General features: G+C 43.5%; 1 protein-coding gene across 1 annotated transcript in view; it reads right to left on the bottom strand.

Moving 5' to 3' along the window:
• CCDC85A (coiled-coil domain containing 85A) overlaps nucleotides 1-17,981 on the bottom strand; it is a gene marked incomplete at its 5' end in the record, with an annotated part of 77,614 nt that overhangs the window by 8,360 nt on the left and 51,273 nt on the right. Inside the window, one exon of the mRNA XM_009707009.1 lies at nucleotides 9,060-9,136. Coding sequence (XP_009705311.1) covers nucleotides 9,060-9,136 — 77 coding nt within the window. The remainder of the gene's footprint in view (nucleotides 1-9,059; nucleotides 9,137-17,981) is intronic.

Consider the following 17,981-nt stretch of genomic DNA (forward strand, 5'->3'; position numbering starts at 1 on the left):
TGTAATGTGTGGGAAATGCATTTCTGAAGGAAAAATGATGACAGCGGAAAGAGCCTCTGATCAGAATCAGTGCCCCGATGCGCACTGATTTGCCCCACTGAGCAAGCACATAGCACGTTGCAGTCTTTTGGGGGATGTCTATAATCTAAACAATAGGAAAGATGAAGGTGGGTGTGAGAGAAAAAGGGCACAGAGAGATGACACGAGGCTGAACTTCACAGAACCAGTCTGCCTGAAAATGTTTCAGTGAAAAGTACCCCAGTCCAAAACAAGTTTATATGTTGAGCCTGACTTCATCAGGATACACCCAGGCCTTTGTAACCAACGCCACATGGCTCACAGTAGTGCCAAAGGGGCACATCGCACGTTGCAAAGAGAATCCTTGCAACTACTGAACACTCGATCCCAGCAATTGTCTGTAGGATTGAACCTCATATTTAAAAAAAACCCCTAAAAACAATTAAAAAAAAAAAGAATGCTGCATATGCTAAGCCCACAGAGAAGGTACCTTGATTCTGAATGTAAAACTGCATTTGGTACAAGACCTCGTCTTCCAGTGCCGCCCTCCCACCAAGCAACGCCTGCCGTGTAAACCGCACGTGTGGGCACTAATGTCTCTCATAACCAGGCTGACAATACTGGCACACACTTAGGGCAGCGCCCAGTGTATCATCCTACAATTCTCCGCAGCAATGACTATTATCAATCTGCTGTGATGTATGGAGGGAGGTTTATGACTTATTTTTCTTTGGGAAGGATTTATAGATCTGTTAGTGACTGGACAGACTTAATGCTATACTTTGGGAAAGGAAATGAAAGAGGAAGGAAAAGGGGTAATAAAGCAGACTGGAGCTATTCTGACTTAGGATAAATTCCCTCGGTCAGCTTTGGGGTTTTTATGAGTCAAAATATTCTGTTTCTTTACTGACTCCAGGGCCAGCAAAGATTTTGGTCAGTTTTGAATGTTAAAATATAAATATTGCTACTAAAAGGCTGGGAAAACTAGTTCAGATTGTACATCTTAAACCTCCTGAATATGAGAAAATCCGAAAGTCCTGCAAATTGTGCTGCTGTCAGAGTTCAGGCCTTCCTCCAGGCTGCTGTCCTTCACAGCCTCTTCTATGCCATATGCAGCACATTTTCGTCTCCCTTCATGAGAATGAGATGCTTGTTGTGAACATGCTGCTTTAAGCAGACAGCATTCTCAACACATGTTGGAAGGAGACTGAAAAATCAGTATTTCCCCTGTAGACATCCTTCTCCCTCTGTCCTTGATAAGAGACATAAGCTTTCCTTATTTTTTAAGGCAGGTTTTGCAGCCCTGAAGCCCCATCCTCCAGCTCAGGGACTTCTCATCTCAGGTGAGGCCACTCCACAGAGGCAGTTCAGCTTCTTCCTTCTTTGGAGGAAGCTTCTTCCAGCAAACGACAGGGATGGGAGCAGCCTGAACATGGGTCTCCTGTTCCTCAGCAAGTCCTGTGCGCCTGAAGACACTTCAGCACTACTGACTGCATTACGAGTTTCTGAGTCAGCAAAGGAAAACAGGAGGAAAAGGCACTTTGCCAAAGTGGTGGTATCTGAAACCAAGGTGCCTTAGGAGACTCGAAAAGCACGCTTTTCAGACCTATCGTCACAGCTGCTGCTTGCCAGCGGGGAGCATGGCAACGTTTAACCTTCCACCAAAACCTGACCTGCGTTTCCTTGCACCGTGTCCCTTCCCTGCCACTGCCCAACCCAGATTCCAACTGGATCCTGCGCAGGACCTTGAGGACAGGAGGAGAAATCCTGTTCCCTTTCTCCTCTTCTCTAGCTCCACACTTGCATTTCGCCACTCAAAGTAGGCATCCCATGCGCCCACGTGTTTTGGACAGATCTTTTCATTTATTATCCAGCAGCAAAGCTGTGGAAGTGGAACCAAATCAGAGAGAAGGGATGAAGTCATGGCTTTATAGCGCTGAAATCTTCATTAACTTTAAACATCTTGAGCAATTTTGAATAAACAGTGCTGCACAACATCAACCTCTGAGAAATAATACACTTTTTCTTGCTCATCCTACACTATGAACCTTCCCTATGGCCCCTGCCCAGCCCTTGTGCCCAAGCCACAGCACGGTTTGCACGTAGCTGCCTCTGAGTCCAACGTGTACTCTGTGCAGATTATGTCGCTGCAGAAAGCGCATTGTCTCATGTAGGTAAAACCCACATAATATCCCGTGTACATTTTGTCACAAAGATAAGAGAGTGCAATCGCTAAATGTGCAGATCCATTTTCTGTTGGAAGCAAATCTACAAAATATCTAATGCCAACACGCGACTCCAGTGAATAGAAAGCACAGGAAATCTGACTCAACCCCATAATACCACATAACAAAAAATTAGATGAATGGAAATTTAGCATCTCCCTCACATTGACTGCAAAATGTTAAGGATACTCAGGCCATTCTCCCATAGTGCCAGCGGCAAACCCTGCACTGTACTCTGGGCACGGTCAGAATAAAGACCCTTCTGTAGAACCGGGTATTCTTTGATGGAGAGAACTACTCATGAGCCCTTCTACTTGAGCCAGTAGAAAACATCATTTTTTCAAGCCGTACTGTTGATAAGGACAGTCATGAATGAAAACCAGTGTAGTGCAAAGCAGTTTATCTGCCAGCCCCTCCGGAGGAAGCATGCCGCTTGTTGCCTGACTCGCAGCCTCCCCAGGGCACGCGGGGACAGCCGAGGAGGAAAAAACAGAGTCCGTCTCTGCCCCAAGGACACTGCAGTCACCTCACCAAAGCTTCGGAGAGAACACGATTTTCCTGCCCACTGGGCACTGCTTTGTTCACTTACCATCGGAGACCTACTCAGCAAACGCACAAGACCTCATTCTCCAGCAGGCTTTTATCCCAGAGGCAAGTGATTTACTGGGAAGTATATCCTTCCTGCTGGGTAACTGCCACACCAGTTCAATCACTACCTGATTTTCAAAGCTTTTTTCTGTTTTCCTCAGCCCTCAATTTCCTCGTTAGCTCAAAGAAAACACCGGCTGTGTTTGTCAGCTTGTTTCAAACAGGCAGGAGAAAGGAAAAACAGAAAGCCATAAACTGCAGTACGTTGCTCTGCTGGATTAATAACGCACTAAACAAAATGGCAACCATTTTTTTCAGGGAACATTCCTGGCAATTAAAAGACAATTTTAAAATGCTGCAGTTATTCGCCATAATTCCTGTTCTCAAAGACCTCAGCAGAAACCGCTACTTCTGCATATCGCTGCTGAAATCCACATAGCCTCATAGCATATTTGAAGCACATTCAGATTTCTGAGCAGCCAAAACCATTGCTGGCTACAGACCTTCAGAAACAACCATTTTCAGCAGGCCCTTCATAAACCCCTTTTGCTAATGAACGTATAAGAGAAAAAGGTCCTGGGCTGTAGCACCTCCAAGTCTTGAAGGCCACACATATAAAGACCACCACTATTTAAAATCTGGAAGATTCAGTGGACTCTACTAGAAAATCATGAGTACAAAGTAACTCCAGACTTTTGGAAATTACTGGGGGAGGAGGCGGGGGGGAGAGAAGAAAATCTGTCCTTCTCTCTGAACTGCAACTCTTTTGTACATCAGGTTTTTCTTGAATTTGTACCTTGGTAACATCAAGCCCATAAGCTCTTGCCATTCAGCCTGCCCATGCCAACCAAGATAGAAGCGCTAGGCTTAGGACACCCTGAGACAAAGACTGGTCAGAACCTCCGCTGCTGTAAACTGAAGTCGCTCCATTAATGACCTATTAATTTCAAGTGAGGACGAGAGCACATGAAAGCACCTGGTGGGTGGATGCTGTTGATTTAGTTTCAGCAAATATTTGATGGCATGATTAGGTAACGTGGGTTTGTTCAATGGGTTTTAATTACATTGTGGTTGAAGGATTCCCTATTCTACTACATGCTATGGAAGGGAGGAGACAAACAGTATTAGACTGAGTGACACAGATTTTTACAAAAAAAAAAACCTAACCAAACAGTTCCCATCTTCTAATTAGATTCATGCTGTGCAGAGGGAAAATAAAACACACAGATCTCAGCAAAAAAGGTTTTTGAACAATTTGGAAATGGGTTGAAATAAAATGTGATAATCTAACGGAAGGAGGAAGAAAGAGGGAAACGGAAAGTGTTGGAAGTGCTTAAAAATAAACTAGTGTGTGCCTAAGGGTCACGCCTGCTATTTCACACATAAACATACCAGGACTGGAAAAGGCTAGCAAGGATGCAAAAAACCAAACAAAGTGCCCGAAGCAACAGAAAGAGATATAACAAAAAGAGATGGAAAAGGACCAAACGACTTGTCAAGGAACGAGTGAGGAAACAGAGGCAGAAAAGCCCACGCGTGAGAGGGAGCAGAAGGGCTCCAGTTCTGCCCTGCACCCCACCTGCCTCATGGCTTTGGTGCTGCGTGCTGCAGAAGCCGGGAGCTCAGCTCCTCGCATCCAGGCTCTGGCCCCACCGACCCATGCAGATTGCTTGTTCAGAAAGCGGCATCTTGGCAATAGTTCCTTTCCCGTTCATTAAAAGGTAAAGCTAAATTACAAGGACAAACAGTTAGAAGGGGGAAGTGTCTGACAATTCTCCACCTCTGCCTCTTGCTCCCTCCTCCCATGAAACAAATAAGAACTGAAGCAATTTAAATTGGGTGGCTTGCCAAGTATATCTTGCAAATGCATTCACTGCCATTATATGACAGATGTCCGCATTTCCATAATATTTCAGCTGAGCTTATCAGCCCTGAAATACTCCCCCTATGAAAATTCAGGGATATCTTCAGTTAATTGACATGTGGATGCCAGACCCTGATCTCGCTTCCCCCAGCGTACGGCAGGGATAGCTGTTACACGCAACATCAGATCCGGGACTTCAACTCCTGTTTTCAGCTATCTGAAGTTACTCACTGATGTAACAGATCTGTCACAGCCCAGGAAGCTGTAACTGGGAGCAGAATCCATTGTTTGGTCCTCACGTATTTTATTAATTATTGCTGCATATCTTCATTACAGTATGTGCAGGCACACTGTTCTGGTGTATTGGGTTTGCGTGGCAAGGTTTTGGTAGCAGGGCGGGGGGGTGCTTCTGTGAGAAGCTGCTGGAAGCTTCCCCCGTGTCCGACAGAGCCAACACCAGCCGGCTCCAAGACGGACACACCGCTGGCCAAGGCCCAGCCCATCAGCGCCCATCAGCGATGGTGGTAGCCGTGGAGGGCTGTCTGCCGTGGGAGGGACCCCAGGCTGGAGCAGGGGCAGAGGGTGAGGAGTCCTCCCCTGAGGACAAAAGAGCGTCAGAGATGAGAAGTGATGAACTGACCCCAAGCCCCATTCCCTGTCCCCCTCCGCCACTGATGGGGAGGAAGGAGAGAAAAATGGGGAGTGAAGTTGAGCCCGGGAAGAAGGGAGGGGTGGGGGGAAGGTGTTTTAAGCTTTAGTTTTTATTTCTCATTATACTACTCTGATCTGATTGGTAATAAATTAAACTAATTTCCCCAAATTGAGTCTGTTTTGCCCGTGCCAGTAACTGGCAAGTGATCTCTCCTTGTCCTCATCTCAACCCACGAACCTTTCGTTATATTTTCTCTCCCGTCTCTGGCTGATGAGAGGAGTGACAGAGCAGCTGTGGTGGGCATCCAGCATCCAGCCAGGGTCAACCACCACATCTGGCTAGAGCACTGGTCATACTATCATGGGATTTTGTTAGGTTCTTTTTTTTTCATGTTAGTGGCAAAACTCAATCCACAGTGATGCTGTAGTTTCACGTACATTTTGAGGCAGCAGAAGGCACTGCCAGAGCCCATATGCTGCAGAGAGCTTTCCTGCCCCAGCCCCAATGGGGGAACTACTCTGGCCTGAAATCCATCCAGCAAACCACAAATGTTCTTGCTCAAATCCTTTTGCCTCTACATGCTGCTGTCACACACTCTTACCTACACGAGCATTTGAGAAGCACCAGTGCAAGCTGCACACCCTTGTCTTGGGCGCAGCCGGCACACATTGGCATTCTCAACAGAAGACCCCAGCTGTGTACCGTGAATCTTGGAAAGTATCCGCTTTCTTGCACAAAATTCCTATTTGTGGCCAGAAATTGAAAAGGTCTGGATCATATCTTGTTACATGCTATCTGAGAGAAGCAAAAAAAGAACAACAACAAAAGAACAGCTAATTACAGCTCTCACCAACACAGCAAGCCTACAACACGTCTATGGCTTCTCATAACTCTTAAACCCACTACTGTGCTATAAACCACTACCAGAACAACTGTGCAGCACAGGAAGAGACATTAACAGTCTTAAGTGAATATGCATATTTTTATACCTTTTCTATTAACCTGATCAAACTAAAGTATTGACTCAGTGGTGGTACCGCATTTCCCCTGACAAAGCAGCAGAGTGAACTAAAACTGAGATTCCATTTGAACAGTGATGGCAGCACTTAAAACCATTTTCTCTGGAAATGTTCTTGCCACTAAATATTAATAAAATCTTTACATTAGAGGTCTGTGGGGTTTTGAAAACTAATATGTATGGAGGGAGACAAGCAAAGCAAAAGAAATTGGAAAAGAACCACACCTAAGTGACAGACAAAAGGAGTGATTTATCTGAAGAAGTTGTCAACAAATGTGCCAGTGCATTTTCATGAGTGACACATAAGCAGAAAAGGGAGAAGAGAAAGGATATTGAAAGCAAAGAGGACAAAGAAGAAAAGCAAGGCAGGAGAGAAAAAAAAGCTTCAGAAAGCAAGGCAAGGACTCTTCAGTACAGACCTAGCAGAGGCATCAGACTCACGAGTGCCAGTCATCACCTCTCTGATAGCAAGTGCAGTCCTGCAACTCCCAAACCCTCCCAGTGCTCCAGTATGCCATCAAAGAGGTGCGACGCAAAAAGCAAAAGGCACTCTCTTACTGAAGCACTGCTGACGTTTTAAGGCACAACACCGTAACTGAGTAAGACCTGTGCCAAAAACCTTCATCAGTAGTGCAGCTCATCATGTATTTTCAGCGGATTTGTCAAAAGCACTTGGCTTGGCTTAACGCCCAACAAACTCCCATTCCTCCCATTAAATGGAATCAAACCAGTGCCAGGAGCCTATGCATTTCCATCCTGCAGCCTTGACTTTGTGACAGGGCCTGATTGCTGCCAATAGCGCATTCAAGGTGTTACTCACAGGAACAACAAACCCCCAAAACGAACTCATGCAAGTGTAATGCCGAGGTAATCAAATGCGAAGTCGGAATAAGCTTGGTGTCTACATTTCCTTCCTCTCCCCAAAGCAATGACTTTCTTCAGGATGAAAGGTGAGTAAGATATGCCAGGAAACATGAACCTTTGTCACTCGTTATTTCTTATAATAAAGTATCCAGAGATATTAGGACATTTTTCAGAAGTCTACTACAGATCCTTGTGCCAAGAAAACCAAACATAAGACAAACTCTGACCTCTGTATTTAAAAACAGAAAGCAGTTTGCAGGTTTGCTCACCTAGTTCTTCCCCTTCAAAACTCCCCAATCAGCATCTTTTGATTCAATTAACTTTTGCAACAGCTACAGGCTTAGGTGCTATTTTCACAAGCACTATTTTCTGGGTTTGGCACCTCATCTGAGATATTTTCAATCAACTCAACACCCACAATGCGGGTGTTCCAGTCTTTGGCAAGATCTAGTAATGGATTTCATGGGTCTCCACCTGAGCACCTCAAACCCCAGACAAATAAAACACATGGCCACTTCTAAAGATTTTGCCCACAAAGAACGTTCCGCACAATTTATCCCCCAGCATTGTTCCAGATCCAAGACAAACCACAAGGGTATTTTTCAGCAAGGTTTGTTAACATTTGCCCTGAACACCACTCTTGACAAGAAAATAATATTGTTTATCCCTGAAGCTCAGCCTTTGTCTTTCCTATTGAAGGTTGTATACATGTTTATGAACAGACATTTAACCATTCTTGCTGTCCTCCTTTTCCAGGTCAAAAAATTAGGGTACAGAGAAGTTACATAAATTGCTCAAGGTCTCCGAGCAAGTCAAGAGCTGAACAAGAGCTACAGAGACCTTCCAACTGTCGTATTACAGGCGAGGAAAAAAACCACCATATTTTACTTAAAATCTGCCTTAAGGAAATTTGTTAACCTGGGGCTGAGATCTTCTAGCTAATCTTAGCTTATATAAACGAGTAAATCTGAGCCAGTGGATTTTACTTCTTACTACATGTCACTGTTATCTCGGATTTTACATTCAAGTAACAGTGCCAAGTTCAATAAAACGCACTCTCCTCCTTCAGACCAATGTCTTCACTTAAACTAGTATTTGATTTAAACAAAATGCAACTTCTTTTTTCTTCCAGCGGACAACTTCATTTGGAGACTTTATAGATTTTTCTAAGGATTACTTAATGAAATATAACAGAAACATGTGTTGGTATGTACGTGTACATATAAAAAATTACAAGTGTCTTTGACATTCCTAACGAACTTCAAAATTTTTCATTTTTAAAAACATATTGGGAAAACCTTTAACTTCGTATTTGCTTATTTATTTAATTTAATTTCAGTCTTGCATTTACATATCTAATATATTCCTCAAAACATTAAAAATAATATAACCCAATTATTATTACTTAAAACATTTGCAATGTTTTAAGTAAAACATTGCTCTCTAAAAAGAGCAAAATATTTTGGTTAACTATAAAAGGTTCTTGACATTTTAATAACAAGAAGCTCTTGGAATAAAACCAGAATGTAAAGGGTCAGTTCACTGTAATTTTCAACCCTTAAATTAATTATAAGTAGCGGCTTCCAGTTAATTTTTCTTAGCAAGCTATCAACACCTGCAAAGGAGAAAAAAAAATTAATGAAAGCATTGTCATAGCCTTAAATAAATACCCAACTCAATCACGAGCAAGATGAACAAATAGATGTGAGTGCCTTTGGTTACCCAAAGTAACGTCAAATGACAAGTAATACTGCTTTTATCTCAAGCACGAAGACTGGAGCGTTGCTGTCTAGCTGCCAGCTACTGTTCCCACCAACAGAAGTCACCCACCTGGGGCAGCATGCGATTTTCCTCCTCCAGCTGTCTTACTCTTGCCTCCAGCTGCCTAACATAGGACAAGGTTGATTCTAAAAATCAAAAAGAAAAAAAAACACTCGTATTATCCACAGAGATCTGCTTGTGTTTACTAGTGTCAGAGCCTGTGCCACATTCTGACTTGTACTCACAGCAGATTGTCTCTCCTAAATGTCCGTTAAACATTCAGCTCTGCTCCTCTCAAGGGCAGTGCAAATAACCCCGGTATCAGAATTAATCCAATTCTTCATTCCTTGCAAATCTAAACTGCTGCACTTTAAGGCGGTTCCTTCTCAGACACAAGGTATATTACAGAAAGGCAACACAGACTTGAGTTCTTCCAACCCACCCCCCAAGTTCTGTGAGGTTGCACTGTATTTTGGAAATACTCCACAAGAATAACGTGTTACCCCACCAAGTCACCACTGAAAAGCCCAGAAAGAGAAGAGAGCCTTCTGCAGGAAGACACGGTCAAAGAGGCCCCTTCGGTCCATCCCGTGGATGTCTGGTGGCACACACGTGGCCTCCCCACGCAAGCTGTGACCTTGCCTGCGGGGAATACAGCAGCTTGCTGGCACGGAGGTTCAAGCCTCAGCTTCTGCTAGGGACATGTTGTCACGGCTTGAGCCTGTGCTAGAAACCAGATGTGTGTCCCCAGGGCATCGAGAGGGTTTGGAGCCTGGCTGATAGCACGACAGCCCAGGGCACAGTGCTGCTCACAGCCTGTGCTCACCCCACGCACGCCAGGACACGTTCTCACAGCACTGCTTTGCTATGTGGGCTTGGTTGAAGAGCAAAATCCTGCCCACTCTATTGACAAGTACTGACCTTCATAAGCTAATCTGGTTGGTTATGGAGAATATGAGTCACTCCTAGCCTGCTCTGTTCCCAAGAACTTTATGTAAGAAGAGTAGATCCGTGATCCATCTCTAAAAGCATCCGAAAGATTTATCATCACGTATTTGTTAGGTCACACAGAATTTCTGCTCTTAAAGTCCTGTATCTAAGTGACATAGGTGCCTGAGAAAGTAGCACTTGACTGTAAGAAAAAAGATACCTTGTCAATGCAGAAACACTGCTGTCGCTCTTGCACCTCCTTGTATGTACACGAAGTCCACCACGTGCCCACTCCTGACTCAATGATCCACTCTACATTCTCTAAGATGTCAATTCCAGTAAGACATTTGTACCCATACTACCATGTAGCTAGTCAAATTATATCTCTGATGATTAACGGTACAGAATCCATGGGTATCTGGGCAGTACTGTCAGTTGATATAACCCTGCAAAGCGAACATTGACAACAGAGCTGTTCACTGGTTTAAACTGACAGATGAATTTGTGCACCAGTTTCCGCCGATACCTAATCACCACGCCAGCCTGCCCATAAAATTAAGGTGATGGGAAATGAGGTGTCATTTACTGCTCTTACGAGACTGCAATAGGCTAAAATATGCACACACAGATAGTGCATGGGAATTTACACAACATGAAGACAACACACAGTAATTTGTCAAAAATTATTAATACACAGCAAGGCACTGGATTAAAAATAGCATTGTACAATAAAAGGGAAAGAAGGTTCTGCACGCTCTGCTGCGTAAGGATTTTCATAGCTAGTGATGAGTGCATCTCTGGAGAGTCGCTAAGCCCAGCTCAGATGAGCACTTAGAAGATGAACAGCTTATTCAATTAACGATGTACGACAGGGTCCCTCCCATCAAATCAGCTTCCTTCCCAGCAGCAGCACTTTTGGGAGGAGCCGCAGAAGCTCCCTCACCATTATGGCCATTAACATAGGCAATAGCTCCCAGCACATCTCATCTCTTCTCTCTGTTGTTTTCAACATAAGATGGTTTCTGTGGACCCATCTTTTCAGAGGGAGCGAAGGAGGCCCTTTCTTTGGCGCTAGCCATATTCATTCATTGGTTACGAGTCCACTACTACGTTAGCTTGGGCTTGGACTTCACGCTCCAGTCCAATTTCCCAGCTGTGCCCACCAGCCCATTTCATGCAAGCTCCCTTCCGGATGCTCTTCAACTCTGGGTCTTTTGTAATTTTCTGGTTTACCACTGATTAGCTCCTCATACAACGTATACCTCTTGGCAACATTTGCCTCTCAGTTTTATTTCTTCACTTAAATGTTGGGAGTCCAGAGCTGAGATCTCTGCTGCTTCAAACCACACAACTCTGCTGTCAGTTCACAACTTCCCGATGCCAGTTCATATCAGCTGAGGATTTGGTCTGAAATCTCTGTGCCTGTTAACCCTTCTAAAGTGTGAAACAGTTATTTAAATCTCTTTTTGTAATCTGATTAAAATGGAAAATTAGGTCATCTACCAAAGGCTTGATCTAGCAAATCCTTATTTACGTGAGTCTTCTTGACACATAGACTAGATGCATATATATTTCAGTATCTGTTAATATATTTATGCTGTGATGCTATGAGCTTAGAGGAAAAAACGAGCAGAAAAGCCAGTCAAGGACATCAGAGGCAGAGGAATTGAAAATACACAAAGTGAAACACTGTCACCAAACTTTAAATCAAACAAACAAAAAGTTGCATCTTAAAACTATTTATGAGAAGGCCTGTATGATCCATCTATTCTTAACCTGCCTGGAGATCAGTAAAGAGCTCTAAATAAAGAGCAAATCTTAAAATGCCATCCAGAAAATAGTTACCTGATACCACTCCCATTGTCATTCCAGGAAAATTTTCACAAGACAATTAAGCAATTTAAAACTGAAGCAGAATGAACTGCTCAGTATCTGAGCTGAAAACAAATGTCTCCCAAAGGGAAAGCAGTACAGAGACAAAGCATCACTTCCATAACATTACTGTTATCTTATAATAAAGCATTTAGTAAGATGCTACAATGTGTCAGGCAACCACTGCTCTGAAGCATAACCTGCGCAAACAAGATGATCCCTAGTCATAAAACCTTTTTGTGTTTTATCTTTCCCCAGATTTATCTCATGTTGCTCATTTTCACAGACCTACAAGTACACAGAAAAGCCCTCCCTTATTTGCAGAATCTTACACTTAAGTTGTAGACTGCTTCCAGTCAACTTCCAAACACAAATCTGCCAAGAACACAACCAGGGAAAAACAGAATCTGTATTAACACCATAAAAGATCAACTACTGTGTTCTGGGTAATAGCTCAGAAACTGTTAACTATGTTGAGATCAAATACATACTCAAATAAAAACAGAGAAACAATTAATTTGGGCCCGCATCTAAACAAGATCTGACCACAGAGACATGACACTGCAGTAGTCAAACTGCCAGTTTCGTCACCTGTGGGCTTCTTGTTTTCATTATTTCTGCTCCTTCCCATCTTCCTCCGCTAAGGACTTCTACAGGAGCAACAATTTTGAACAATTCCCATGCTCAGGAATGGATTCCTACCAAATGAGCTTCCCTACTTGAGCTTCCTGTGCACTTAGCATCACTGAAAACGTGATCCCTGCATTGTGCTTCATTCCAGGGTTGAACTACAATTCTTTTCCAAATTATTAGAGACACAGTAGTATCTTGCTTCTAGGGAAATTCAGTGACAATCCACCCTTTCTCCACATCTGTCACTATAACATGTTATTAGAGAACATCAATATTTACGTAGCTGATCTCTTTCTTTTGACATCCACACTCTTGAAGCTCGTAGATATTTTGGGGTTATGTCAAACTTTATCAAACACTGACATTGCTGCCAAAGGCATGGTTGTGCCTTGGTTTTATCCGGTTTTGTGTGACTGAACCTGATCTCAGTCTATCAAGTGTTCTTTAATTTCTTTAATCATAATGTTCTTTAAGCTAGATTATCCTCTGCTATTTCAGAATGGTTGAAGATGTCATGTTAAATTCTAATACTTTTTTTTTTTCCCCTGGGTTTGTTTTTTTGCAGAGACTAGAGAGTTACAACTCACAGGCAACTGTAGGATTGCACTGGAGAACTTCTTAAAGACTGAGGTCCTCTACCCGCCTATTAGCTCCCTGCAAAGCAACTAGATCAGAACCCCACAGAAAGCCAAAACTCCAGGGTTCAGTCTACACTTCTACTTGTTCAAATGAGCTTGAGTAACAAGCCCAGTATGGCAGGTGGAAGGGATTTTATCTAATGACCAGAGGAGTATTTAAGGTAAAGAGTAGGAAATGCAATGCCTCTAGTACTGACATACACTCAGAAAGTAATGCTCAATAAGTGTTTTAACTCAATGACTAAAATTCCATTTTTCTGCATTTTTTAAGAACACTGATCCAAATTGTAATAGTTGTCTGCAAAAACTGAGTACGGGGATTCCACAGACCTCCTTTTGACTGACTTTGAAGGACAAACTCACCAATGCAATAGATGCTACTTGCTTCATGGAAGTTAAAAAACCCCAAACATATAGAATCTTTTAACTTTGGAGAAAACTGGTAATACAGTGGATGAGCAAAGCAGACATCCCAGAGGAAACAGAGCAAAAGCCTCCAAGTTGAAAATACTTAGAAGACTAGAGGTATTAGGAGAAAAGAGTAGTACTGTTTGCCTTGATCCCTAGCCATTAACTTATGGCCAGCATGAAGAGAAGATGCTACACTGGACAGAGGGCTGCTCTGAAGCAGCAGCAGCCAGTCCTTACATCCTCACGGCCAGAAAACAGAAAAAAACACAACTCCATGATAATGCAAGCATCACCTCAATTCTGTTAACATCAACATTTTCTGCTTCCACTGGCTCAGCTCTATTTGGTGTTCATGTTCCTAAAGGAGGTCACCAGAATCTGGAGAGCTGTCACACCCAAATATGTGTATTTTAAACACTTACAGTATAAATGAGGGAAACTGCCAACAATTTACCTCAGCAAAGAATTTAGCACGTTATATGTAGTGATACTTTGATGTATGGCAGTGAAGGTTTGGTTACGGTATATTCAACTTCAACGGGAAAGTCATGTGTTATGCTGCTCTTCCTGCACTGTGTTGGCAGGAATATAACACCTGCCTATCAAATCGGATTTTGGTCACTCAAATCCACACCCAGCATCTCGCAATGAAACCTAAATAATCTTTCAATAAACAGAAGATGAAAAATAAGGCTGTGCAACGGCTACTTTAAACCCTTCTGTAATTAATTGACAGCTCCTTACATTTATGAAAGGGTTTTATGCTAACTGGGGAGCAGATTCAGTGACACGCAAAGTATCTCCCTGTCCTGTAATTCCTAGTCATCTGATTTAATTACTTCAATATTAATATTCATGACTAAAACATGTTATTACTGCAATCCATCCCCTTTCAGCTACCTTATTTGAATACAAAAAAAAAAAAAAATCACACTGTTGGATTTACACTAATGCAAATTTACACCACCTGCACCTCTAAATTGGTGAAGCTGCTCAGTGGTTACGCTCCCAGCAGCAGGATTAGATGACCTCCAAAGGTCATTTTTAGCCTTGTCTTCTATGATTTTCTATTACGGTTGCACATCTTGCATAACACTCCTATTGAATAAGTGCTGGAGAACTTCTTATGAAAGCGCAGCCGAATTCCCCTGTAACACAGGGACATTAGGTTTAGTGCTATCGTGTAGACAGAAAGATGTTTGCCTAAGGCAAAATTTTATTAAGCTCACCAGAATGTTTAGGAGCTATTTACCACTAAGGCACATATTCTCGGAAAGTTTTGGGATGGTGAACACCAGACCGTTAGCATTAAGATAGGGTTTGCACATTTCTCAATATTGCTGTTGTCTGAAATTCTCCCACCCCAAGCTGAGATTTCTTGTGATTACAGATCCAGGACTTCTTGACTTCTCCCTCTAATTAAAAAGATAATTAACTAAGCTTAGCTAGTTCACTGAGTATTTCAAAACTGAATCCTAGCAAAGGGAAAAGCTTACATATGCTAATTCAAACATCCAGAATGCAATGTTACCCCTGCCACTTAGCTTTATTTCTCAGGCAACATATGCCATGTTTCCCCTTTTCAGCACACATTACACACAGACATGTGCTGATTACGTTATCTCTGTAATCAGATATTTTTACACAGATTTCACATTAAAATAGCGTTTTCTCAGTTGCAGCAGCTTTTAATCCCAAATTATCTATTTATGACAAGAAAAAATTACTTCTCATTGTTTTGGGGCAGCCCTAGCCATGCCTTTAATGACTCGTGGATGCCGGCTGACTCAGATTGCCAATGTATTTGTCTGGAGTTAAATGCCCCTTTGCCCCTGTGGATTATGCAGTCGTAGGGAGCAGGTCTGGGCTGACCAGGCTGCCGTGCACAGGCTTCTCCGTGGGAAGGCACAGGCATCGCTCTGCTGCAGCAGCGCCCAGGGCTTTCACTCTTGCTGAGGTCACGCAAGGAATGCCTGACATCACCCAAGGAATGCCTGACATCACCCAAGGAATGCCTGACATCACCCCAATGCTGCCTGTGAGACAACCTACTAAAAATACAGGGTGGGCTTCCGCTTCAGAACTTTACTGATTTTGGTTGGCATTTGTTGGAGGTTTTGTTGTGTTTAGCTTTAGGATGCAACAAAATTTCCAGTTGAATTCATCTACAAAAAAAAAAAATTAAAAAAGTTTAAAAAACTCTCATAGAGAAAAAGGATTTAACTACAGAAATACCTCAAAATGACATTAGACAAGGTAAGCTTTTGTTTCCTACTTCTCTGAAGCTATCTGTAACGTTCTTGCTAACAGCGGGATAGCACTGTCACACTAATGGTCTGCTGTGACACTAACCTTGCTTGGTATGGGCTTTTTGGTGCTAGAGGTGACAACAGCAAAGCTTTTCTTGCTGGCCTGCTTGATGTCCTGTTAGCTCCACTTCACTCTGTGCTAAATGTATTTGCCACATTATTGATGAAAACTGAGAAAATCAAACCCATTACACTATTGCTAAAATCCACCGAGCCATCTCCAGCTTCTCCCAGCTCTGCTGTGCCCATGTTAAATGACCATTTGCAGTACAACAAAATGACAAAAAAAAACCCAAAACAATAAATGAAAATGAAAAGCTTCCCAGCAACAGCAATATTAGTGCAAAAAGCAGAGGACCAGAGGGTCAAAACTGACTGAGGTACCGAATACGTGCAACTAAAGGTCCCTCATCAGCGCTGCAACTCCCCACAGATGCTCACAGTCACCTTTCTTATCACATAGAATTGTATTTCACAGGCTGCCATCATCAGATGTTGAGGGAACACAGTGTAGAAAAGTTAGTTTGGTTGAGAATTTTAGTATTGGTACAGCAAGCTCTAGTTAATAATTATATAGGCCCAAACTGAAAACTACATCGCCAGGAATTCTGAATCAGATCAAACCTATTAATCATTTTTCTGGTTATCTACAGCCTTGTTAGGAGGCAGTTATCCAACCTACAAACTCCCTTTTCATGGGTTACTATTTGTGTGACTCAAAACGAAATCCAAACGATGTTCCTAAGAGAGCAGGAATAGAAGTTTTCAGGTTACTGAAGCTACTGAACAACAGCACCCACACTTTTTCTTGCTACAACTACAAAATAGATGCCAAGACTCACAAGAAAGATCAATAGCCACATGAATATGTGGAGGAACAACCAATCCAAGGTAAGGCATCTCCTCGTGAGAGTGAAACCAACAGTTCACATTCTGGGTTTACGTGGGGCAAGTTTGGATGGAGAGGCAAAGGCTGGGAAGGATCCCGTAGCTGCGACACCATTAAATAAATCGGACACCACGGACTGCAAGTGTGCGACACCAGACTGCATCCTACTGTCTATAGGCTGCAGAGCAGGGCATACAGCAAGTTGTGTCAGGGAGCCCTCTCCTGACCCCTTACATCTCTCCCTGCTTGAGAGGCCTCCAGGGAGGTAGCCTCACCTGGGAGAACCTGGACAACTATCTGATCACAGCTTGAAGAGAGATTTGGGCAGGAGGCAGTGCCATGAAAGCAAGAGGAGCAGTCAGGCCACTCTCCCGGACTCTGTTTCTAGCTCCTTGGCTCACTTCTGGTCCTGCCGCTGCTCCGTATCCTGCAGTAGAAGCATCCCTGCAGTGAACTGCAGCCTGCGGAGAGCGGCACAAAGCCTTCCGTAAGCCCTGCCGGAGAGCCAGCGTGGCGACAGTGGCTCCCATGTGGAGAACAATGCCGGCACACCCCATCTTCAGAGGAATAGTATCACATAATAATAACCCAAGACGACAGTAGGATTTAATTCAGCTATTATCTGTGAGACTCTGCTGTCTCAGGGGTAGAGGAAAAGCTGCTGAGGGTGTCAGGAGTCCTATGTTCACTCTTAAACTCAGAATGTCTTACTAGCTGCATTAAAAGCTCTGCCAATATATCATTTCATATTGGAATAACAAGTCATACTTTCTAACGAGCACGAGATCTAATTTTGAATTGCAGACCTGTCCATCAGTCTCCTCACAGCTACACACCCCTGCCTGGTGCATGAGGCGTGCCAGGTAGCACTTGACGGGAAGGCATCACAGAGCCTGTGGCTATACACCGCGACTGCTGCCGGGAGGGCCAGACCTCATCGCTCAGTGGAAAGAGAGCGCAAAGGGGGACACTCTCGTCTCTAGAAACAAAGACATCAAAACATCCAGCATTTCCACATGGCTGCAAGCATCCTCTGGCCCAGGGCAGGCTGCCTGTGTGGCCAAGATACCACTCCAAGCAGCCTGTCCCTGCAGCAATGAGCACTCGGTAGCAGCGCAGCATCTCTTCCCAGAGGCAGAGCATCAGTAGGAAGCACCAACCACAGCAGGTCACCCTGGCAGCACTGGGACACACCGTCTACCCCCAAAAAACGTGGGAGGATGTCCTCCTCAAAATCCTGAGTGTCTTATTACAGGATGGATGTTTACTGGGAAGCAGGGAAAACTACAAACCAGCAGGTCTCCAAGGG

Source organism: Cariama cristata, unplaced genomic scaffold (assembly GCF_000690535.1).
Source record: "Cariama cristata isolate BGI_N322 unplaced genomic scaffold, ASM69053v1 scaffold7279, whole genome shotgun sequence".
NCBI lineage: Eukaryota > Metazoa > Chordata > Aves > Cariamiformes > Cariamidae > Cariama > Cariama cristata.